The 25,518-nt window shown below is 39.3% G+C and overlaps 1 protein-coding gene across 6 annotated transcripts in view; it reads left to right on the forward strand.

The window, feature by feature from the left end:
• The window catches only part of HYDIN (HYDIN axonemal central pair apparatus protein), a 335,558-nt gene that overhangs the window by 117,415 nt on the left and 192,625 nt on the right, over positions 1-25,518 (forward strand). For all 6 annotated transcript variants that reach the window (XR_011537986.1, XM_070612302.1, XM_070612303.1 and 3 more), the window contains exons 12-16: positions 2,326-2,549; positions 14,502-14,569; positions 19,247-19,482; positions 21,911-22,011; positions 24,421-24,556. Coding sequence is in view for 5 of the 6 variants with exons in the window: in XM_070612302.1 (XP_070468403.1) it covers positions 2,326-2,549; positions 14,502-14,569; positions 19,247-19,482; positions 21,911-22,011; positions 24,421-24,556 (765 nt within the window). In the remaining variant the exon portion in view is untranslated. The remainder of the gene's footprint in view (positions 1-2,325; positions 2,550-14,501; positions 14,570-19,246; positions 19,483-21,910; positions 22,012-24,420; positions 24,557-25,518) is intronic.

The raw sequence follows: 25,518 nt of genomic DNA on the forward strand, positions 1-25,518 counted from the left end.
CTATTCCCCAGTGTAATTAGAAGGAAAACAAATGAGAGGTGAAGTTGCATCATAAATTTCCTCCTCTCCAAGGAGTGGGACTGCAAGGGTCAGGGCATTACCAGTAATCGAAATGTCTCGGAATCGTGTTCCAGATGACTGCTGGATTCTGGGTACATAACTAGGTGCTGCTTTGTTGGGGCAGAAGAATGACACACATATCCTCAAATTGGAGGAGCTGGCACCTTATAGAAAATCTGGGTCAAACATTGCTGTTAACCAAAAATATTAAAAGGCGATCCATGCATCTCCTCCGAGAGAAGAACGAGGGTCCTTCAACCACTAACTGCTAACGCCTTTGAGTTGCCATCCAGTTACCGCTAGTGCATGTCGGTTACTTCTTAAGCGGAGGTAAATTTTAAGCCCATTCTGCTTGGCACTGGGGATAGCAATAGCAATCGCTGCCATTTATAAGCACTCTTTGCCAGGCACTATTCTGAGAGTTACATAAATTAATAAATTTCATCTTCACGGCAGTCTGAGTAGTAGTACTTACATTTTACAGATGGGGAAACTGGGGCACAGAGAAGCTAAGCAGGTTTTCCAAGGTCACACAGCTATTAAGTCAATGGCAAACCTAGGATTTCAACCCAGGCATTTGGCTTCTGAGTCCTGGGTCATAATCACTTTTCTACATGGTCTCTTTAAAGAAATGAATGGTGAAGCATGAATCCTACGACCAGGGAACTTAAAACAGAGCAAGGGAGATGGGAAATAAACGTAAAAAGATGAATAAAATATCAAGCAGCAATTAGTTTTGTATCTTTTTTGGTGCATCATCCATCTTCTCTTGGCAGAAGTGGTTGTCTTCCTCTGCAAGGGCCCCTGACTATCCTGCGTATGCTCTTGATTCTTTCTTTGCTGCTTCTCAGGAGGCAACCTGAGCTAGTCGATCCCAAATCCACTTCGACCCCTTTCCCTTGGTTACCTAGCCCCCTTCTCTTATTACAGCAACAAACATCTAGGTCAGCCGCTGAGGATGCATGATCTCATTGAATATAAACCTGCTAGGTCTCCTCTACCATACCTTCCCAAAGCTTTGCCACCCCTCTTCTCACTTTTACTACTCATTTTCTCAAAACAGGAATCTAGAATAGTCAACCACCATTTCCTCTGCCCCTACTTATTCCCTAAACATTTGTACTCTGGATTGTGCAATCAGAGTCCATTGGAGTTACGCTCTTCTTCAAGGGTAGGAATGACTTCTAATTAAAAATTTTAAATCTGTGATATTTTCTCAGAGCTTATCCTCCTCAACCTCTGTCCACATTCAACCCCTTCTGGAAATTCTTCCCCCTTAGCTTCTAGATTCCTAGAAGCCCACATACATTTCTGAATGTTTCTTCATGGTCTCCCATGCTCTTTTTCCTCCAGTGCCTTGAGTGTAGATCAAGGGCAGTTCCTACATACACAGAACATGCTGTTCACCCGTTCAGGTGTAAGCATTGTCAAGGAATAGAGGTTGTGTCTTGGGAGCGCAGGAAAGAACTGTGGCTATAGTGCAGGTTCACGGACAGGAACTGTGGGAGGTGGGAGCGAGAATGGTAGAGTGAGCCAACTGTGGAGGACTCTGAATGCCAGGCACAGTCTTTTTATATACACACACCTGGTGTGCAATCAAATGGGGGCGATGACATAGTTCCAGAACACTAGTATACAGGAATAAAACTTTTCTATAGTAAAACAATCACTTGCATAATCATCCCAAGCAATTATCTATCCAATAGAGTTTGAGATGAAAATATCCCAATAGGATGAAATCTAATAGTGCAACAAAGAGAATCCATCCAATCTGGAATCCACAATGATGCTCATTTACATTCTTCAAGCTCCGTTAGAAACACACATAGGCTTGGGTAGTTGTTGCTCCTCTATTCTGACTGACTTTTTATTTTTCAGTATTCCACTTAATCTCAACTTTCTCATGCATATAAAAGAGATGCCTACCTTCCCTCGGTTACTTTACAGAGAGTATCTAAAAAAGGTATTTTAAAGCTCTTCTTCAGTTGATGCTATTATGATTAGTCATTATAGCATGAGTGTAATACACGACTAACTCCATTTTAAAGAGGAAACTAAAAACACAAAATTACTTCCTGGCTTTGTATTCCTATCTTCAAACATTCAAGATGAAAGACTGTTCATTTCTCCCCTGGAGTTTTCCTTTGGTTCTAATTCCTGCAAGTGTCTCTGTGCTGGTGTTAAACAATACATCCACATGAATATATGAAAATAAATCAGAGGTCCATTGTCTACCTTTTCATTCTTTCCTTTTTATTCATACAGGCAATACTATCCAACAAAGGCAGCATTGATGCCCTCTTCAATGTGATCCCTCCAACTTCAGCTTTGGGGGCCTGCTTTGTTTTCAGTCCCAAGGAAGGCATCATCGAACCAAGCGGAGTCCAGGCTGTCCAGATCTCCTTCAGTTCTTCCATCCTGGGGCACTTCGAAGAAGAATTTCTGATCAATGTCAATGGGACACCTGAACCTGTGAAACTGACCATTAGGTAAGATCCATCTATAACTAATGTGAAAATTAATTGAAGTTTTTACCTATTGCTTTCTTAAGCTTCAAAACTAGATCATGTCTTGAATGTCCATAAATATCTTTGTTGATAGGAACATATCAACATAATGGGGTGTCTAAATTTCTATTCGTGTTTTCCTATTGAATATGTATAACTTATCATTGTAACATGGATACAGATGCTTTTTGGGTTCTAGTTTTTCCGTAGGCTATAGCCTTATAAAATAAAGACTTAAACATTAAACTAGTTTATGGTTACTCTCTCTGTTTTAGGATATTTAGGAAAAATAAGTTATAGCAACACTTGGATAAAATCACCTTCTTGACTAAGCTTTGGCTATTATCACAGTTTTTCTAAACTCTCATGTTTCATTTTCATTTCAAGAAAATTCTTTAAATGCTTTTACCTGTAATGGCTCCAGGTATTGTAAAAGAGGCTACTTTAGTGTCAGTCAGCCAAGGCAAGGCACTTGCAGCTTTTGTGCTAGAAGCCTTTTGATGGCTTCTCCAGCTGCTTGTAATAATTGAAAGTCATTAATAGCAGAGTTTGTCCTCAGGTTTTAAAAAGAAGTTCTTTGTGACCAACCCATTGGGCAGATCTATAACTTTGGTTCCTGGTGCTTAGAAAGATCCTACCTTCAGAACACGTGGCAGATTCTATCTGGGTTCCCACTGCAACAGCTTGTTAATTACCATGGCAGTCTCTCTTATTATGGTTACTGCTAGCAGGACCTCCCTCCATCTACAGCTGAGGTCTCCCTCGGGGTCTGGAGGTAACAGAAAAGAAACAAACACATCTGGCCTGAAGAATCCCAGGAAAACTTACTGATCTTGTGATATCTACGGAAAATTCAGAATCTCAAGATCAGCTCAAAGTGGTTATCATTTCTTCTCAATTATTCCACCTAAGTATCCCTGTTACGGAGTGAATTCTGTCCTCCAAAATTCATTTTTGAAGTCCTATCACCCAGTACCTCATAATATGGTTGAACTTGGAGATAGGACTTTTAAAGAAGTAATCAAGGTAAAATGAGGTCATATCGGTGGGCTCTGATCCAATGTGACTGGCATCTTTATAAGAAGAGGATATTAGGACAGGTACACACATAGGAAAAATCATTTGAAGACATAGAGAGAAGATGACCATCTACAAGCAGAGAAAGGAATCCCTCAGAAGAAACCAACCCTATTGATCTTGGACTTCCAGCCTACAGAACTGTGAGGAAATACATTTCTGTTGTTTAAACCACCTCGTCTGTAGCAATCTGTTATGGCAGCTCTAGCCAACTAATATAACCCCTAGCAAGTAAGGAGAGTGAATGCGTATTCTTCAAGGGCTCTGTGGCATGGCTTAGACAGCCTGCTACAATCATAAACTTTTCTTACGTCTCAAGACTTATCTGAAACATTCACAAGGCATTTACATTCTCTTCCATAATACATCTGTGTTTGTGATCATAGAAAAACTTGGAGTTGCTTTCCAGATATTTGAATAACATTGACTCTTCAAGAAGATGTACCATGCTGTCCTGGCCCATGATTGACATCCCTCAGAGATATACAGCATATAAGAAGGACAGGAGAACTTTTTCACATTATATGAACCCCGCTCTGTAACAGTTCACTTCTCATGACAAGCAGTGGAGGTGGTTACCTGGAGAAGCAGGAAGAGCAAACCTGCAAATGCAACCTTTGTCTCTTGCCCTCAATAAGCCCCAGAAGATCAGCTCTTGAGACCTCCCAATGAATCAAGGCTTTCTGACTTCTTGGCATAAGGAAGTATTGTTCAGAATCGTGAGTACCCTCCACAACATCCAGCATCATAGACAGGCCTCCATACAAAAGTGGGAAAGATAAAACCTTACATCTCTGCTCTTATAAAAATTTAAGATGAAAAGAATAATGGCCCTATCTGTAGTAAGAAAGTATAGGATGTTAAAGGATCATAATTTTACTTTTCATGTAGATGAAGAAAAAGCAAAATGCTGGCCAAGACAGGCTAACTGTCCTTCAAGTTGAATAAGAAAGCCCATCCCAATTTCATTTGGCCATTCCACATTTTAAGTTCAGACTAATAATTAATACTGCATCTAATTATCAGCAAGCACACATTGCTACTCTATTTAAGAATAAATATGTATTTTGGGTATTCACCTAGTAAACTCTTATGAAGCATAGCCTCCCCACAAGGTTAGGTGTAGTGACTGGTGAATTTGGGTTTGTTAGACATTAGTGTTGCAGGAATCCTACTGTCCTAAGCTTTGACTCTGTGAATTATTTATCCAAATAATAATTGATTATTTATTAGGATGTGATTGCCCATTTCCTAAACTATTCCCTAAGCTAACTAAAAAATAAATTAAAAGAAACTTCAAGGGAGTTAAAATTCTACACTAGAAAATATCCACTTAACACAAAGGAAGGCAATAATGGAGGAATAGAGGAACAAAAAAGACATTAAGACATAAAGAAAACAAAGAGTAGAATGGAAGACATGAATCCTACCTCATCAATAATTACATTAAATGTAAATATATTATCAATTAAAAGGCATAATTAGCAGAATGGATTTTAAAAAACACACAAAACATGATCCAACTGTATGCTGTCTACAAGAAACACACTTTAGGGGCTGGCTCTGTGGTCGAGTGGTTAAGTTTGCATGCTCCGCTGCGGCGGCCCAGGGTTCGGATCCTGGGCGCGGACATGGCACCGCTCGTCAGGCCATGTTAAGGCGGCGTCCCACATCCCACAACTAGAAAGACCTGCAACTAAGATATACAACAATGTACCGGGGGGGGGGGGGGGGGGGTTGGGAAATAAAGCAGAAAGAAAAAAAGATTGGCAACAGTTGTTAGCCCAGGTGCCAATCCTTAAAAAAAATTTAAAAAATTAAAAAAAAAGGAAGATTGGCAACAGTTGTTAGCCTAGGTGCCAATCTTTAGGAAAAAAAAAAAAAAGAAACACACTTTAGATCTGAAAGTATGAATAGATTGAAACTCAAAGTATGGGGAAAAGATAGGTCAAGCAAACAGTAACCAAAAGAAAGCTGGAGTAGTTATACTGATAGACCAAATAGACTTTAAAACAAAAATTATTACTTGAGATGAAGAAGGATATTTTACAATAATAAAAGAGGTCAATCTATCAAGATATAACAATTATAAACATAGATACACCTAACAGCAGAGCCCCAAAACACATGAAGCATAAACTGAGAGAACTAAAGGGAGAAATAGGTAATTGAACAATAATAGTTGGAGATGTCAATACCCCACTTTCAATAGTGGATAGAATAACGGCGGAAGATCATAAAGGAAATAGAAGAGTTAAACAACACTATAAACCAACTAGACGTGACAGACAACTATGGAACACTTCACCTAACAAGTTCACTTGGAAAATTTTCCAGGATAAATGATGTGTTAAGCCATAAAACAAGTCTTGATAATCTTAATGATTTGGATTATACAGAGTATGTTCTTAAACCAAAAAGAAATGAAATTAAAAATCAAAAATAGAAAGAAATTTGGGGGAGTCATAAAAATGATGAAAATTAAACACACTCCTAAATTACCAATGGGTAAAGGAGAAGCCACAACAGAAATTTAGGAATACTTTGAGATCATATGAAAACAAAACAATATACCACAACTTATGAGATCTAGTGGGAAATTGATAGATCTAAGTGCCTATATTTAAAGAGAAGAAAGTTTTCAAACCAATAACCTAAATTTCTACCTTAAGAAACTTGAAAAAGAAGAGCCAACTAAATTGAAAGCAAGCACAGGAAGGAAATAATAAAGATTAAAGTGGAAATTAATGAAATAAAAAAGAAAAACAATGGAGAAAATAAATGAAACCAAAAGATGGTTCTTTGAAAAGATCAATAAATTGACAAACCTTTAGTGAGAGTGACAGAGAAAAAAGGGGGAAATACTCAAAGTACTAAAAAAGTAACAAAATGGCAATAAATATATATTTATCAATAGCTACTTTAAATGTCAATGGACTAAATGCTCCAATCAAAAGGCATAGGATGCTGATTGGATGAAAAAACAAGACCCATATATATGCTGCATACAAGAGACACACTTCAGAACTAAACAGACTCACAAACTGAAAGTGAAAGGATGGAAAAAGATACTCCATGCAAATGGCAAAGAAAAGAAAGCTGGAGTAGCAATACTTATATCAGACAAAATAGACTTTAAAACAAAAACTGTAACAAGAGACAAACAAGGACACTACATAACAATAAAGGGAACAATCCAACAAGATATAACACTTGTAACTATCTATGCACCCAGCATAGGAGCACCTAAATATATAAAGCAATTAACAGACATAAAAGGAGAAATAGACAGTAACACAATAATAATAGGAGACTTTAACACTCCACTTACACCAATGGATAGATCATCCAGACAGAATATCAATAAGGAAACATTGGCCTTAAATGACACATTAGACCAGATGCACTTAGTAGATATACAGAGAACATTTCATCCAAAAACCAAAGAATATGCATTCTTTTTAAATGCACATGGAACATTCTCCAGGATTGATCATATATTAGGCCACAAAACAAGTCTCAATAAATTTAAGAAGATCGAAATAATACCAAGCATCTTTTCTGAGCACAAAGGTATGAAACTAGAAATCAACTACAGGAAGAAAGTCGGAAAAGCCATAAAACTGCAGAGATTAAACAAAATGCTACCAAACAACAATTGGGTCAATGAAGAAATCAAAGGAGAAGTAAAAAAATACCTAGAGACAAATGAAAATGAAAATACAACATGCCAAAATCTAAGGAATACAGCAAAAGCGGTTCTTAGAGGAAAGTTTATAACAATTCAGGCCTACCTCAACAAACAAGAAAAATCCCAATAAACAATCTAATCCCAATAAACACCTAAAGGAACTGGAATAAGAAGAACAAACAAAGGCCAAAATCAACACAAGGAAGGACATAATAAAAAGTCAGAGCAGAAATAAATGAAATAGAGACTAAAAAAACAATAGGAAAAGTCAGCGAGAACAAGAGCTGATTCTTTGAAAAGATAAACAAAATTGACAAACTTTTAGTTAGACTCACCGAGAAAAAAAGAGAGAAGGCTCAAATAAACAAAATCATAAATGAAAGAGGAGAAATTACAACAGACACCTCAGAAATACAAAAGATCATAAAAGAATACTATGAAAAACTATACTCCAACAAATTGGATAATCTAGAAGAAATGGATAAATTCTTAGAATCATACAACCTTCGAAAACTGAATTGAGAAGAAGTAGAGAATTTTAATAAACCAATCACCAGTAAGGAGATCGAAACAGTAATCAAAAACCTCCCAAAAAATAAAAGTCCAGGACCAGATGGCTTCCCTGGTGAATTCTACCAAACATTCAAAGAAAACTTAATACCTATCCTTCTCAAACTCTTCCAAAAAATTGAAGAGGAGGAGAGGCTTCCTCACTCATTCTACGAAGCCAAAACGATCATCCCGATACCAAAACCAGACAAGGACAACACAAAAAAAGAAAATTACAGGCCAATATCACTGATGAACATCGATGCAAATATCCTGAACAAAATACTAGCAAATTGAATACAACAATACATTAAAAAGATCATACATCAAGTGGGATTTATTCCAGGGATGCAGGGATGGTTCAACATCCACAAATCAGTCAATGTGATACACTACATTAACAAAATGAAGAATAAAAATCACATGATCATCTCAATAGATGCAGAGAAAGCATTTTACAAGATACATTTATGATAAAATGTATCCATTTATGATAAAAACTCTAAGTAAAATGGGTATAGAAGGAAAATACCTCAACATAGTAAAAGTCATATATGACAAACCCACAGCCTATATCATTCTCAATGGAGAAAAACTGAAAGCTATCCCTCTAAGAACAGGAACCAGACAAGGATGCCCACTTTCACCACACTTTTTTAACATAGTATTGGAAGTCCTAGTCAGAGCAATCAGGCAAGAAAAAGGAATAAAATGAATCCAAAGTGGAAAAGAAGAAGTGAAACTGTCACTATTTGCAGACGACATCATTTTATATAGAGAAAACCCTAAAGAATCCACTAAAAAACTTTTAGAAATAATAAATGAATACAGTCAAGTCGCAGGATACAAAATCAACATAGAAAAATCAGTTGTTTCTATACACTAACAATGAAGTAGCAGAAAGAGAAATTAAGAATACAATCCCATTTACAACTGCAACAAAAAGAATAAAATACCTCGGAATAAACTTCACCAAAGAGGTGAAAGAGCTGTACACCAAAAACTGTAGAACATTGTTGAAAGAAATTGAAGAAGGCACAAAGAAATAGAAAGATATTCCATGCTCTTTGATTGGAAGAATTAACATAGTTAAAATGTCCGTACTTCCTAAAGCAATCTACAGATTCAATGCAATCCTGATCAAAGTTCCAACAACATTTTTCACAGAAATAGAACCAAGAATCCTAAAATTTATATGGAACAACAAAAGACCCTGAGTAGCCAAAGGAATCCTGAGGAAAAAGAACAAAACTGGGGGCATCACACTCCCCAATTTCAAAATATACTACGAAGCTATAGCAACCAAAACAGCATGGTACTGGCACAAAAACAGACACATCAATGGAACAGAACTTACAGCCCAGAAATAAACTCACACATCTATGGACAGCTAATTTTCAACAAGGGAGCCAAGAGCATACAAGGGAGAAAGGAGAGTCTCTTCGATAAATGGTGTTGGGAAAACTGGACAACCACATGCAAAAGAATGAAAGTAGACCATTATCTTACACCATGCACAAAAATCAACTCAAAATGGATTAGAGACTTGAATGTAAGACCTGAAACCATGAAACTTCTAGAAGAAAACATAAGCAGTACACTCTTTGACATCAGTCTCAGCAACATTTTTTTCAAATACCATGTCTGACTGGGCAAGGGAAACAGTAGAAAAATAAACAAATGGGACTACATCAAACTTAAAAGGTTCTGCGCAGCAAAGGAAACCATCAACAAAACGAAAAGACAATCTACCAATTGGGAGAAGATATTTGCAAACCATATATCAGATAAGGGGTTAATATCTGAAATATACAAAGAGCTCATACATCTCAACAACAAAAAAACCAACAACTCAATTGAAAAATGGGCAAAAGATCTGAACAGAGGTTTCTCCAAAGAAAATATATGGATGGCCAACAGGCACATGAAAAGATGTTCAACATCATTAACTATCAGGGAAATGCAAATCAAAACTACAATGTGGTATCACCTCACTCCGTTCAGAATGGCTATAATTAACAAGACAGGAAACAACAAGTGTTGGAGAGGATGTGGAGAGAAGGGAACCCTCATACACTGCTGGTGGGAGTGCAAACTGATGCAGCCACTGTGGAAAACAGTATGGAGTTTCCTCAGAAAATTAAGAATAGGTCTGCTATATGATCCAGCTATTCCAGTGCTGGGTATTTATCCAAAGAACTTAAAAACACAAATGCATAAAGATACATGCACCCCTATGTTCATCACAGCACTATCCCCAATAGCTAAGACTTGGAAGCAACTGAGGTGCCCATCAAGGGACGAACGGATAAATATGTGGTATATATACACAATGGAATACTACTCAGCCATAAGAAATGATGAAATCCGGCCATCTGTGACAACATGGATGGACCTTGAGGGTATTATGCTAAGTGAAATAAGTCAGAGGGAGAAAGTCAAATACCGTATGATCTCACTCATAAGTATAAGATAAAAGCGACAAACAAACACATAGCAACAAAGATTAGATTAGTGGTTACCAAAGGGGAAGGGGGGAGAGAGGAGGATGAAAGGGGTGATTAGGCATACATGTTTGGTGATAGATTGTAATTAGTCTTTGGACGGTGAACATGATGTAATCTACCCAGAATTCGAAGTATATTACAATGTGCACCTGAAAGTTATATAATGTTATAATCCACTGTTACTGCAATAATAAATAAATAAATAAAAATTGGAAAAAAAGAGAAGGAAACTAAAGACCAATAACTTTTATGAATATAGATTAAAAATCCTTGACAAAATACTAGCAAGCCAAATCAAACCAGCAGCATATAAAAAGGATTATACACCATGACCAAGTGGGATGTATCTCAAGAATGAAAAGTTGGCTCAACATATGAAAATCAATCATGTTATACGACATATTAATAGAATAAAGAACCCAAACCACATGATCAACTCAATAACATAGAAAAAGCATTCACCAAAATTAAACACCCTTTCATGATTAAAAAAAAGAAAGCTCAATAAACCAAGAATGGAAAGGAACTCCCTCGATATAATAAAGGGAATCTATGAAAAACCCACACCTAACATTATACTCAGTGGTAGAAGATAGACTGCTTTCCCACTGAGGTCAGGAACAAGACAAAGGTGTCCGTCATTGCCACTTCCTTTTGATGTTGTACTGGAGGTTCTATCCGAGGCAATTAGACAAGAATAAGAAATAAAAGACATCCAGACTGGAAAGGAAAAAGTAAAACTCTCTTTCTTTGTAAATGACATGATTTTGTATATAGAAAATCCTAAGGAACTCACAAAAAAACTGTAGAGCTAATAACTGAGTTCAGAAAAATTGCAGGATATAGGATCAGTATACAAAAAATCAACTGTATTTCTAGACAGTAGCAATGAAAATTCAAAAATGAAATTAAGAAAATTCCATTTACAATAGGTTCAAAAAGAATAATATACTGGGGAATTAATTTGACAAAAAAAGGTGCAAGACTTGTACTTTGGAAACTACAAAACATTGTTGAAAGGAATTTAAAAGAAGACCTAAATAGATGAAAAGACGTCTGTGTTCATGGATTGGACGACTTAGTATTAACTTAAGATGGAAATATTTCCCAAAATGGTGTATAGAGTCAACATGATCCCTATCAAAATCCCTGCTGCCTGTTTTGCAGTAATTGGCAAAGTGATCCTAAAATTCATATGGAAATGCAAGAAACCCAGAATAGCCAAAACAATTTTGAAAAATAAGAACAAAGTTGGAGAACTAACATTTCCTATTTCAAAACTTTCTACATAGATACAGTTATCAAGATTGTGTTGTACTGGCATAAAGATAGACATATAAATCAATGGTATAGAATTGAGACTCCAAAAATAAATTCATCCATTTGTGGTCAATTTATTTTTATCAAGGATGTTAAGACAATGCAGTGGGAGAAAGGATAGTTTTTTCAACAAAAGATGCTAGAGCAACTGGGTATCCACATGCAAAGAACGAAGTTGGACACCTACCTCACACCATATACAAAATTAACATAAAATGGATCAAAGACCCAAATGTTATAACTAAAACTATAAAACTGTTGAAAGAAAACATAGGTATACATACATATGACCTTGGATTAGGCAATGGTTTTTAAAATGTGATGCCTACATACAAGCAGTCAAAGAAAAAATGAATAAATTAGACTTCATCAAAATTTTAAAATTTTGTACTTCAAAGGACACTATCAAGAAAGTAAAAAGACAACCTACAGAATGGGAGAAAATATTTGTAAATCTCAGTAAACATATAATATAATATAGGGGCCGACCTGGTGGTTAAGTTTGTATACTCTGCTTCGGTGGCCCTGGGTTCATGGGTTTGGATCTTGGGCACAGACCTACACACCACTCATCAAGCCATTTTGTGGCAGCTTCCCACATACAAAAAAAAAAAAAAAAAAATAGAGAAAGACTGGCACAGATGTTAGCTCAGTGACAATCTTCCTCAAGCAAAAAGAGGAAGATAGGCAACAGATGTTAGTTAGCTCAGGGCCACTCTTCCTCATCAAAAAAAAAAAGGGTATATATATATATATATAATGTAATATAATATATAATTTCATATTATAATAATTCAATTATTCCATCTCTTAGTCTTTAGAATTATGATTTTAACAGACCACTGCCTTGATTGAGGGCACAGTCTTGGCAGAGACTATCCCAATATTCAGAATCCCTATTAGAATGAATGTGACCATTTCTAAATCCAGATGGTGTTCAGCCACAATTCCCTTAGTTATATGTGCCTTTGAAGAAATGTGATTTAACTCTGGTTCTTTTCACTTCTGCGTGATTAAATGACTGCTTTGTGCAATTTTGTGAGTTTCTTTCTTACTTTTGTTAGCCTTTTGTGCATTTCAGACACTTTTGATCTATTTGTTACTTTGGACCCCCCAAAATTTCTTTTACAAGTCCCATAGCCAACCCGTAGGCTTGTTTGACTTCCACTCTCAACTAGATCCTAATTCTTTGCTGAGTACTAGCCACTTCTTTTGAAACCACTTTGGATCATTAGCATGAACTAGAATAGACAGTTCTGAGACGGGCTTTTAGAATTGAAACTTGCTGCATTGAGTCTTTGCTGTGATGGCTCCTCCCAGGCTCGCAGCAGCCCCTCGCTTCGTTGTGGTTAGATCTATAGCCACAGGAAGAATCTCCAGGGCGCCAGTGCGTTCAGCATGGTGTGACACACCTCCACCAGCAACACCTGGAGCTGGATGAGTTAGGAGAGTCCTGCTTAGTGTGTTTTCTGGTACCTGTGTGTCTATAACTTTAAAAAGCTTTGGCGCATAGATGGGGAATTATTTAAGTTCTTATCTTTGGTCTAGAGATTTTAGGAACATGGATCATGGAGAAAAACAAGAATAAACAATTACCTGATGTATTGGTTTTCTATTGCTGCTGTAACAAATTACCACAAACTTAGTAGCCTAAAAGAATACAAATTTATTATTTTACAGCTCTATAGATCCTAAGTACCGGGCTAAAATCAAAGTGTTGGCAGGGCTGTGTTTCTTTGTGGAGGTTCTAGGGGAGAGTCCATTTCTTACCCTTTTTCAGCTTCTTGAAGCTGCCCACATTCTTTGGCTTATGTTCCCTCTTCTCCATCTTCAAAGCCGGCAACGGCTGGTTGAGTCCTTCGCCGATTGCATCATCTGACCTCCTCGTCTGCCTCCCGCTTCTATTTTTAAAGACCCTTGTGATTATGTTGAACCCACCTGGATAATCTAGGATCCTCTCCATATTTTAAGACCAGTCAATTAGCAACCTGAATTCCTTCTGCTACCTTAATTCTCCTTTGCCATGAAACCTAACATATACACTGATTCTGGGGAGTAGCACATGGACATTTTGGGGACCGTTATGCTATCTGCTGCATCTGAATCAGCTAGAAGCATAGAATCTCTCTGTTATTTATTTTAAGCTAGAGTATCACTCCAAGATCATGAAACCTGGCACAGAGGGAGAAATAGATCAACATTTAGAGTAAAGGGCCTTTAAAGTCCTCTGTTTCAATCCTCCCTTTTATGCATGAGGAAAAGAAACTGAAGCCTACAGAAGTAAAGTGACTGGCCAGCATCACAACTAGTTGGTGGTAGGCACTGGAATGAAACAATTTCATCAAAGTGTGGGACACGGAATGCTGGTATCATTGATTTTCTTTGATATTTATTTTATGATTAGACTTAGAATTTTTTTTTCTCACCTGAGTTAAGAACTTTTCGTGATATGTGTCTCATCCACATTAAGATTGTGTGCCATTAGTTTGGTGATGTGTCTGCTCTGCTTAATTCATTGGTAGGAATATGGTGATAAGTTTAAGATGCTCATTTTACAGAAGGAAGAACTGAGCATCATTTGCTAAAACTCAATAGTTTAAGTCTTGAAAAAGAATTTTAAGAACCACTGTGATAGACCATGATCTCATGGTTTCTTTAAGTCCTAGATTCTGTAATTGATTGAATGCCAAATTATGGTTTTCAGTACTTACCCTCTCCCCAGTTCCTGATTGTTACCCCGAATTCACTGGATTCCCTCTCCACTCCCTGCACTTGTATTCGTTCTCACAGAGGCTGTGTCATTGGACCTACCTTCCATTTTAATGTTCCTGCTCTGCACTTTGGCGATGTTTCCTTTGGTGAGTATTTTTCCATTTTAAAATAGAAATTGAGTAGAATTACTTTTTTCTCTACATGGGAGGAGGAAGTTTATAAATAATCTCTCTTACCATTTTTTACGAGTGGTGGCTAAGAGGGTCTAGAATTGCTCTCTCCTTCCTCTGCAGGAGTAGCATTTTGGTGCCATTTCTAGTTTATAGGTGACAGTTGTAACTGTGTCCTGGGCGGTCATAGCTGTCAGGCCATGGCTGTCCTAGCTCTTCCGGCAGTGGAACAGCAGAAAGCCTCACACTTCACTCCACCATCTGAACACTGTGAACAGTCTGTGCAGATTCTGATTGGTCAGTCTGGCTACACAGCAACCTTCTCATAGAGATGCTCTCAAGTTGACAGTGAACCCAGTGGTGGTTTGATTCAGGTGTTCTATCACCCCCAGTTAAGGACTCCTCTGCATGTTTGTGTTGTGTTCTCACTCAGTTACTTTGCTGAGTCATTTCCTCCCGTCTAAGCTTCCCCAATAAGAAACATGATAACAGTAGTAACAGCAGTAGCTGCAAAAGCGTCCATTCAGTGGTTCTTCCTTGAGTTCCAATCACAGCAAGTGAATTACGTGCAGTACTACATTTAAACCTTTTAGCAATCCTTTGGGGAGGTACTGTTTAAGATGCTCATTTTACAGAAGGAAGAACTGAGCATTAGAACAGTTAAGTAACTTCCTAAGGTCACACGGCAGTGGCAGAATTAATATTTCAGTTGAGATCTAAATTACACACTGTGAACAAGGGTGATGTTGCCCCCAAAGTGATGAAAATTGGTTCTTGGGGGTTGAAAAAGACATAAATGCAACAAAGGTTTGTGGTCCTCCAAAGTTCAACTCTACCCTACAGAATCTTACTACTTAGTATTTAATTTTTCTCGTCAGGGAAAAATTAAATCTAATTTAAGTCATATTTAATAAATCAATTTGATTTAAAATTAATTTATCCCAGTGGTTCTTTTTAAGCAGCAATAATTTTAACAAAAGGTTGAGAAACCCTGCTCTAAATCCATATTCCATAATCCTTTCCATTTCGCTCTGTTGCTTCCCATTTTGACTTTCCTTTCTTTTGCTTCCTTTCAAGTAGGCCCATCTACTTGGGAACAAACAGTTCTTTACAAAAAACTGATTCATAATGCCCCTTTAGCACTTGCTTTAACATTTGGGTGTTATAACAGTTTTATTTATTCAGAACACATTTATTTATACAATGCCCCCCCATCTATGTTATATTGGGTAAGGTAGATACAATAGGAAAATCTATATAAATGAAGTTGAATCTCTGTTACTATAAAATATAAAAATGACTGGAGAGATTTTTACAAATCTCTAGGGCATGTCTGAGTGATAGATAGACTCTTTTGAAGGAAAATAAAAGTGACCTGCAACCTGAAAATTATCTGGTGGCCTACCAAGAGAGGCACGTGCTCTCAGGCGTAACTGTGACTGATGCACAATAAGGAGTGGATTAGTAAACCCGAGGACCTGTGCAGTCATCCTCCAAACAGTTCAAACTGAGTCCACGGAGAGGTCTGGGCAGCTGATGCAGGGCAGCAGCCTACCTTCCACAGGCATTTAAATGCAAAGTCCAGCACAAGGACATTTGGAAAACGTGCGCTATATGGTATCGCCTTCAAGGGAGAAAACAAGTCCTATTTTTTTTTTCAGAGTACTCATTGTTAAGGTTGAAAGGAGGGAGGGCTTCTGAGGGTGAGTGTTTAGGGAAGCTTTCTTGAACTTATAGATGAGCTGGTTCTTGACAATGTTTAGTATGTGTGCATGAAGCAAGCTTGATTCAGATTGATGAAAGACTTGTAATCACATGGATCTTTCAGTTATTATTTGCTAACGTGACTAGTCTGTGAATTCCAGAGGGAGCTAACCTGAGCTGATAGCCATTAGAATTAAAGGTAAAACTCTTCACCAAAGAACTCCAAGAGCCTCAGAGAGCCTGGCCAATTTAACATCAATAATACTATTTTTACATTCTACGTTTCCCAAGCATTGTGGATTGTGAAATTTTTGATCAAAAGGTTAACACACTGTAAGATTCTTTATAACTCTTCTATGTATGACTGGTATTCCCCAGGTGGGAAAGTTATAATGTATGATTTCTTAGTCACATTTATGGCAGTGGCCATTCTGTATAAGAAGGCTCAAATCCATCTAAAGAATTTACAGACAATTACAAGAACCTATTCTGAACTGGGTGGTTTGGGCACAGCCCATTTGTGTTTGAAAGGTCTTCTGGAGTACAATTTAGACCCATGTCCCACTGCACAGTGTTCCTGGAATATGATAGCAGGATTTCTGGCAGGAGCCAGCCACATCCCCAGCTACAGAGGAGAAATTTTCCCACCAACTCTTATTCAGAGATTATCTTATCTCATCTATCATGGGACCTGTGGTTTTTTGTCAAAGGCCAGCTCAGACTTTGGGGCACGTCATAGTTGGTGTGCCAGAGCCCATTGAAGTGGACAGAGGATCCCAATTTTTGGCGATGTTTGTTTTCTAAGGCTGAGGCTGAATTTTCTGTGTCCAAAATGAATTGTGCAGATGTGCTTATTGATCTTTCATATTCTAAATTATTTCTATAGACAACCACAAAAGGACCACCTTTTTGCACAATGATCTGCCAACACATTTGCCCTTGCTTTGTTGAGATTTTTATTTTACTAGAAAAATTAGGAATCTATTGTCTAAACAATCCCATAAATCCTAAAAAGTCAACCATTTAACTTAAAAACAGTCAATTTAATTTTTGGTCTTGGGGAATTGCTAAATCAATTTAATACTCTCCTTAGCTAGGGTCCATACTTTAAGAGAGAGGTCATGCTCCAAATAATGTACCACCTTCTGTCAGAATGGAAATTTTTCCTTTGCAGCCTCATGATCTTCTGTTCCTGGTCTTCTTAGGGGCTTTCTAGACCAGGTGAAAATGCACATATTGAATGAGAATCAAACCTCTTGAGAATATTGTCTTTTAAATAGCTATTTAAATACTGGGAGGGGTATGAAGGTGCCTCTATGAATCTTTGAGGCATTCTGGCCAAGCATGTTGTTAATTATTCCCAAAAAAGTCACATAAATGTTGAGCTTCTATGTACTGGATACTAAAGAAGGGAGAACAGAGGTCTACACTATAGAGTGCTTGCATTCAAATGGAACTGTAGATAGAATAGTGTTAGGATTTGGTGCAACCGGAAACCCAGGAATGACATTCATATTAATAACCCTTCAGTCTTTAATAAAAAAATATGCCTTTCCTTTAGGCTTCTTGACAAGCAATATGGGTTACAGGTAGTTGTACAAGGAATTGTTCTAGCTAGTAGGTTATAATTGGCTTTATTCTCTGAAAATCTTCTAGCTCCAGGGAAGTAGTCTGAGCAATGGTTTGGAAGGACCCACTTGAATCTTTAAGGATCCACTTACCCTACATTACAAGAGTGTTTATTCCCATAAATGGTCAGATAAAATAAGAATAAGGGATCTACAGTGTCAAGAGTCTTTGTTGAGAAAGTTCAGAAAAGTCAAATGTAGCAATTACATGATTGTGAAACTGACTTTCTAGCAGTTCCTCTGGAATTTCCAAGAATAATCCTTCAAGTACGTGTAATCAGACCATTCTTTTTCCATAAAAGATCTCTTCCGAGTAGAATGGCGGGTATGTTATCACAAAGGAGACACGAACACGTATCCTCCAACAGTCCTAATGTGTAGACAAAGGCTCAGACATGGGGAGAGAAGTAGATGGGTTCAAGACAGCCCCTGCAGTACTGCAGTAATTACTCCAAGAGACCAACTGTATTTTATTGCAGTAGTGTTCAAGGAAGAAAGAATAGTGTTTGCATCCAATAGAAATATGCATATTTATTCTCCTATGGTTATAGATCATTCTTGTTCTGCAAGTGGCAGCAGATACAATGGGCACCTAGGGAATCCAGAATCAGAGCTCAGTTTATTGCTTGCCAGGCAAGGAGGATCTACATCTCTTAGGAAAGGAACATGAGTCTCACTGAGAAGAATGTAGGAGGGCTAGATGTGGCATGAAAAAGTGGCTTTGTCTAAGGGAGGTAAAAGCTGATGTGTTAGTCTCTGGCTGTCTCAAAAGCAGATTGTAAAGTCTCTCTCGGGAGAGGCTATTATTTGATTTTGTGTCATCGACCCTGAGAGCATGAGCTCCAGACAGGTTCTAGATGAATTATACAGTCTTGGCAGGCTCTGAGTCACACAGTGGGCAAAACCACACAGGCTTCTCCTTTCACACATGGGCAAATAAAAAGAGCAAACAGGATTCTATTTTTGGGGAAAAAAATCTGTATTTCTGTGCAAAGATTAAATGCAAAATATACTTCTGGAAGACTATTCAGCAAACTGATAACAGAGGCTGCCTCTTGAGAGGGGCCTGGATGATGACCAGGGGGCTTGTTTTTATGTCTATTGTCACTACTTAATAAATGAATAATGAGTATTCATTGAATGAATGAGATGGATTTATTAATTGTAGAGTGAAAACAATATCAGGGAGAGCTGGAGTTAAGCAAGTAGTGAGGAGTTGCATAGACGGCTCATTTAAGGGGTTCGGCAGTGCTAGGGGAAGCTGAAGGTAAAGGGAGGTATCATGGGGCTTTTATTTCTCACCTCATATTTTGTTTTCCAGGGTTTCCTCATACCTTGATATGTTCCCTCAATAATACCTCCTTGGTCCCCATGACCTTCAAACTGCGTGTCCCTGGGGATGGCGTTGGCCATAAAAGCATTTCAAGTCATGAGCAGTATTCAGACAACAAAAGACCGTTTTGGAACAAGGGCGAAATACCTGTAATGAAACCAAAAGAATTCACTATCATCCCCGACTCTGGCACCATTCGCGCCCAAGGATTTGCGGCTATCAGGGTAAAGTGCACAGCCTTCCAGGACGTGGCCCAGCAGCTCAACCCTCAGAGAGCTGTTGGGACCACATCTCAGGTTTCCTCTGTATGCCCAGGGTCATGGGAGGGGGCGCCTCTAATTCACATGGAAAAGTGGGCCTGGAAGAAAAGAAACCACTGTGGCAAAAGAAAGCAGATGCAAATGTATTGGGCAAAAGAACTGACCCTGCTCCAGTGGATTTCCATCAATCTAGATGCCTGGCCTTCACCAGAACAGTGCATTCTAGCAATTTCTAGTGAAAAAATTGCTCTATACAGATAGTGCACCCATTAGTACTAATATAGAAAGATTTAAGAACTCACTGATGTTTAGGTCCTCCTTTCCGTCAGACTCAAATCGTTTACACCAATAAAAGTCCAGATTTATGCCACAGATGATACCCAGTTTACTCAGATTTTTAATCCGAATCTGGGCTTCCTGTGAGTGCGGATGTGACATTCCTAGCAGTGCTTTATATTTAGCTCCACAATGTGATGCTTTGGTCACGGCCTTGTGGTGCCACTAGCAGAATTACTTCGTGTCTAACTGAGAAAGGTTTTACTGTCCTCCCTCACTTATCTGTTGCTTCTCCAAACAGTTAGGTCTAGCAATATTGAAGGCTGCTAAATTGAAACGCCTTTATCTTTTCCGGGAAAGCAAAAAGATAAGACTTCATAGCTAAGGTTGGTAATTTTCTCTTTAGTCATTATCTTTGAATATTTAATTCAGCTTTGGTTATATCCCCAGAATTTGTTTTAAATGCTTCATAATATCTCACCATGAATCCACTCATTCTAAATCTTTTCTGGGAGTTTTTGGCTCCTCCGAGGGCTTCTCAATAGGTCCAATGAGGTTTGATGTCATACATCGTTATAACTTCTCAGGCTTGCTGTCTTGGTCCATTTGGGCTGCTATTACAAATCCCAGAGACTGGGCAGCTTATAAACAACAGAAACTTGTTTCTTACAATCTGGAGGCTGGAAGTCTGAGATCAGGGTGCCAGCATGGTCTGTGCTGGTGAAGGCCCTCTTCCAGGTTGCCGACTGCTGACTTCTCCTCATATGCTCACATGGTGGAAGGGGCTAGGGAGCTCTGTGGGGTCTTTATAATCCTATTCATGAAGGCTCCACCCTCACGACCTAATCACCTCCCAATGGCCCCACTGCATAATACCATCACACTGGGGGTTAGGATTTCAACCTATAAACTTGGGGGGTCACAGCCGTTCAGATCAGAGCACCTGCCAACCCTGACTTCCCCAGGGAGAAGACCTACTGCAATGAATCTTTTTTTTTTTTTTGCCTCTTCTACATAGTACAGGGAGGTTTTAGAAGACATAGCATCTACCTAACAGCCTTCTGCCGGAACTGCTTGTTCTTCTGCCTTCAAACCATAGCTCAGAGACGTAAGCAAGGGCTGGAGTCTCTAGGAACCTCTGCAGGCCGGCGCAGCTGCTTCTCTCGAAATCTGACAAGTTTTCTTTCCAAATCAATGACTCCATCTTCACTTTATTTTTCCTTTATATTTGGAAAAGCTTTCTCCAAGCTTCAATTTTCCCTCCCGATCTGCAGTTCAGCCACGTCTGTGCAGATTCAAATTTGCATCCAATGATTCCCTTTGCAACCCCAAAAAATTTTAATTAGTACCTGATACATAATTTATAGATAGAAAAGCCTTAGCTGATGCCAGAAGCTGTTTTCTAGACTTACAAGTATCTCTTCCAGTACAAATCATTTTTAAGCAATTAAAAATTGTAACCAGGCTTCAAAAGCCTAAATGTAAAGTTTTGCAACAGTAAATAAAAATGTAGGGTAAAATATACTGGCCGGATATTGTCCTTGGATAGATTTTTCTTTAGACTTTGGAGCTTTCTATTTTCTGCTTTAATAATGAATATTGGGGGCAGGGGGTAAGATTTTGGTAAAAAAATAAAAAGACTAGTTGATGTCGTATGCCATTTTCTGGAACTGACATGGTTACGTTCATTCATGTTGCTAAAAGAGAAATTTAGCTGTAGTGTTTTATCAGTGTATTATTGAATTTTCATAATTTAAATAGCCCAGAGGTGTAGGAAACAATTTAAATTGCAATAATTAAAGTTTGCCTCATATTGCTCATCCTTCAGGATCCTTTTTCCCCTTTCGCAGGTATGTGGCTTCTTTGATACAACCTCTTCAGAAATGAGAAAGCTATTGTACTAAAACCATTTGGTCCTAACCTGGCCTTTGAAAAAACTCAGCATGCCCTGACCCCAAAATGTAACTCGTTCAACTGAAAATGTAAAACCCCAAACATCCTGTGAAGCGCTCAGAAGCCACACTCATCAAGGGTGGCCCTCCCTCAACTCCCTTCTCCCCTGTGCGGAGGGAACGGGACTTTTTAGAAGAGCAGCTCCTCACCTTTTTCTTTCCAGGTGACCTTATGCTCCAACACTGTGCAGAAATACGAGCTAGCCCTGGTGGTAGACGTGGAAGGTGTCGGGGAAGAAGTGCTGGCACTCCTAATTACGGCGAGGTACCATGCTCACCCGCTTTCTCTCCTCCCCAATCTCCTCTGAGCCGCCAGTAAGGGGCTGCCTCTCCAGAAGGCAGCAGGCCCAGTTCACACCGCATTTGTTCTGCTTTCCTAGGAAGGGAAGCTGAATCTGATATTCAGGTGACAAAGCTTTAAAACAGCAAGTGCACCTTTGGTGGAGATAAGAGAAGGGATGTGTATGTTTTGCAGTGTTGAGAATAATAGTGCTCTCTAATGGGTCTGCCTTTCCAAGTATATAAGTCAAAAGGTTTTAGCGGAAAGAGGCAAGCAGTTGCTGTTTGTTATTTGTATCTTTAAATATAGTACTCCCAAGTCATGCAGCAGAAGGAGTGGTGCCCACAATCCTGTGATGGAATATCCATTTCGCAAGGCAGTCCTGCCTCAGGACACTGTTACTGTGACTTGAATGCAGGCTGCAAGCAGGCCCTCAGAACAAGGCCCTCCCCAACAATATAAACCCCTGAGAACTGTCACCAACTTCTCTTTTTTTTCACAGAGGCAGCAATGAGCTCTGGAGTCTGGTTAAGATCCTGGCTCTGCCACTTGTTAATTGTCTCTCCTTGACCAAGTTACAGTCTTTCTGAGGGTGATATGTCACTTACTAATGACGACAGTGATCCTAAGTAAAATCATGGGCCACACTCTTGACAAAGCAACAAGTGTCCAGATCTGGGACGTTCGGGTGTGTATGTGAAAACGCCCTCTAAAGGAAATAGGGAAAATTACTTAGAAAAACTCTGATAATATATCAATGCCTAGGACTTAGGTCTCTCGTGACTCTTAGGAAGTCCTACCTTAGAGAAGGTGCAGACGTGCTGGTTGGTGTGGCCGTCATAACTGGCACCATTTCACGTGTCTTGGGTTTGGATGAAGCCAAAGAACAGCCCTAAAAGAACTTGAAGGTCAAGGCCTTGCCGTGATCTACTTAGTACTCCTTTCAAAGACCTAATTCTTTTGTTTGTTTAGAAACACCAAAACTTCTTTCATCTGATCCTTCCTGTACCCAACTTTGCCTTTTGCCTAGTCTTGCATTTCTTTTCTATAAGGGTTTATTCTGACACTTTCAAGCCCCTTCCCTGCAGCTATCCATAGAAATTTAAAAACAAAGGTCCTAAGAGGCTGTGCCCCTCCTACCACGTGTGCTCTGTGACCCCAGTCGAATACTCGAAACCCTCTCAGCCACAGCATTTCAGGCAGTAAAAGATTAGCTTTACGAAAGTCACTGGGTCAACTGACAGCTTCCATTATAGCTAAAAATCAACACTCATCCATGCTACCTCCCAGACCTTGGGGTTAACAAGATCCTTTTGTGTCATTATTTTTGGTGTAATCTGTAGGAACTACTCAAAGACTCTCAACAGAAGAGTTGCTTTTAGAACTTGCTCCCTCAAGAATTCTCCCAGAGAGCCAGCAGTGATGGCTCGCTGTGCCCCTACCACGGGATTAATCGTCTCTTCCTGAGCCCTGCGTGGCACTGTGCTATGCTATTCACCGGGCTCTCCCGTGTTTCCCACAACACCCTAAGAAGAGTTAATGACGCTCCTGTCAATCCCTAGAATTACCTTCATTTTACCTATGAGCGAAATGGGACTCGGGGAGGGAAAGAGACTCGCCCGCTTGCGCTGGGAGGGTCAGTGTCTGAACCTGGCTCTGACTGATCAAACACCAGTGCTCCTTGCCATTGCCCTATATTGTGACAGTGCCGCAGAGCAGGTCCAACTTTGAGATGCACAGACACAAAATAAAACCCAAGTCACCTAATAGTAGGCCAACTGCACACACAGGGCTTCAGTTTCTCTGCTCCCCAAGCACAACTCTCCCTCCCTCTCCCCCACCCCACCCCCGCCATACTGAGCACCACTGTCACACAGCCAGTTCTGGGTCGAGCAGCTGCCGGAGCCTACTGATCCAAGACAGCTGTTCTGCATAGGAATTACAATTATTACCATCATTTAGATGGCTTGAGCTGTTGCTAGGCCTCAGGGGACTCTGACTGGTCCAAAGTGTCACAGCTAGTTAGGACCCCATGCTGGTGGCATTGGCCCTGTTTACCGTGAAAACAGATCCTCTGCCCTAAGGAACTTGCACTGTGGGGGCCCCTTGCCCAGGGAAGGCCAATGAAAAACAGTGGAAATGTTAGTCATTACCCACGGAAGACAGCTGTTTAAGGAGTCCTGCTTCTAGCTCTTTTTTGATTAAAAAGTGGTGACTGGGGGCTAAGGGACAGAGATGACAGGAGGGAAGATTTGAAAATGATTAATGTAGTTATTAGAGAAAAACTACTATGTGACAGTGATAAATGTGCTTAACTTGGGACTCTGCGTGCTCCATATGTAAACAAGCTCTCTGTGCTTTTGAATTCTTTAATGGGCTCCTTCCTGTGAGCAGGTGTGTGGTACCCACCCTCCAAGTGGTTAATACAGAGGTGGACTTCGGGCGCTGCTTCCTGAAGTACCCATATGAGAAAGCGGTCCAGCTTGTCAATCATGATGATCTCCCAGGATGCTATGAGGTCCTGCCTCAGGTGAGTTACTTTATCCTTTTTCAGTGTTGATTTTTCTTCAGTTGGATTCCCTCGATGAGAAAGAGAAATCCTTCTAAAGAGCAATATTCCTGGACACATGGCTTTATGTAATTCTGATTTTCCACCCTGGGATAATCTGGGGATTGGTATTATAAAACCGCAGCTGGATTGCCACCTGCAGGAGTGAGCAGCTGCAGGTGTAAACAGTTGGTTATTTCCCAGGGAAACTGCCTTTGATAAAGAAGGGAGAGAGTCATTTAAGCCAACCTGCAGAAGTTGCACCTGCTAATAATTGCCTATGAATTAACCATGCCTGGGAAATGAGGCAGAGCTAAGAGTTTTCATTTATGTCTATGGCTGTAACTTGAACAGCATCACTAAGATATAGTAATACAATATTTATAGATGGACTTGTTGGACCAGAAGGCTAGAGTTAATACAGGAAGGAGAAAGGAGGAATTGTTTCTTAGTGTTTTGTGAAATGGATCTGTCCGCATGCCACTACACCTAGCTAGGTAGGGGACTAAGCAGTTAAACATATGTGGATAAAGATTCAAAAAGATATGTCCAGACTAGAGTAATGGAAGTTTACTAATAGATGCACTTTACCAAGAATGCATTTGGGTTTAAAACTCAGTTCTAGAGGCCAGCCCGATGGCGTAGTGTTGAAGTTCATGTGCTCCTCTTTGGCGGCCTGGGGTTCGCTGCTTCAGATCCTGGGCACGGACCTATGCACCACTTATCAAGCTATGTTGTGGCAGGCGTCCCACATATAAAATAGAGGAAGTTGGGGACGGATGTTAGCTCAGGGCCAACTTCCTCAAAAAGTAAAAATAAAACTCAGTTCTATAAATACAATACTCTAATAAAAGTTCACTCAAAAAAGAAATCAACTAGGGGTTTTATGTGGTTACAAGTTCAAATGAGTTAAAAGACCAGCGTGGTGCCACAGAACCAAGGTT

The sequence above is a fragment of the Equus przewalskii genome, chromosome 3, assembly GCF_037783145.1.
Source record: "Equus przewalskii isolate Varuska chromosome 3, EquPr2, whole genome shotgun sequence".
In the NCBI taxonomy this organism is placed as follows: Eukaryota; Metazoa; Chordata; class Mammalia; order Perissodactyla; family Equidae; genus Equus; species Equus przewalskii.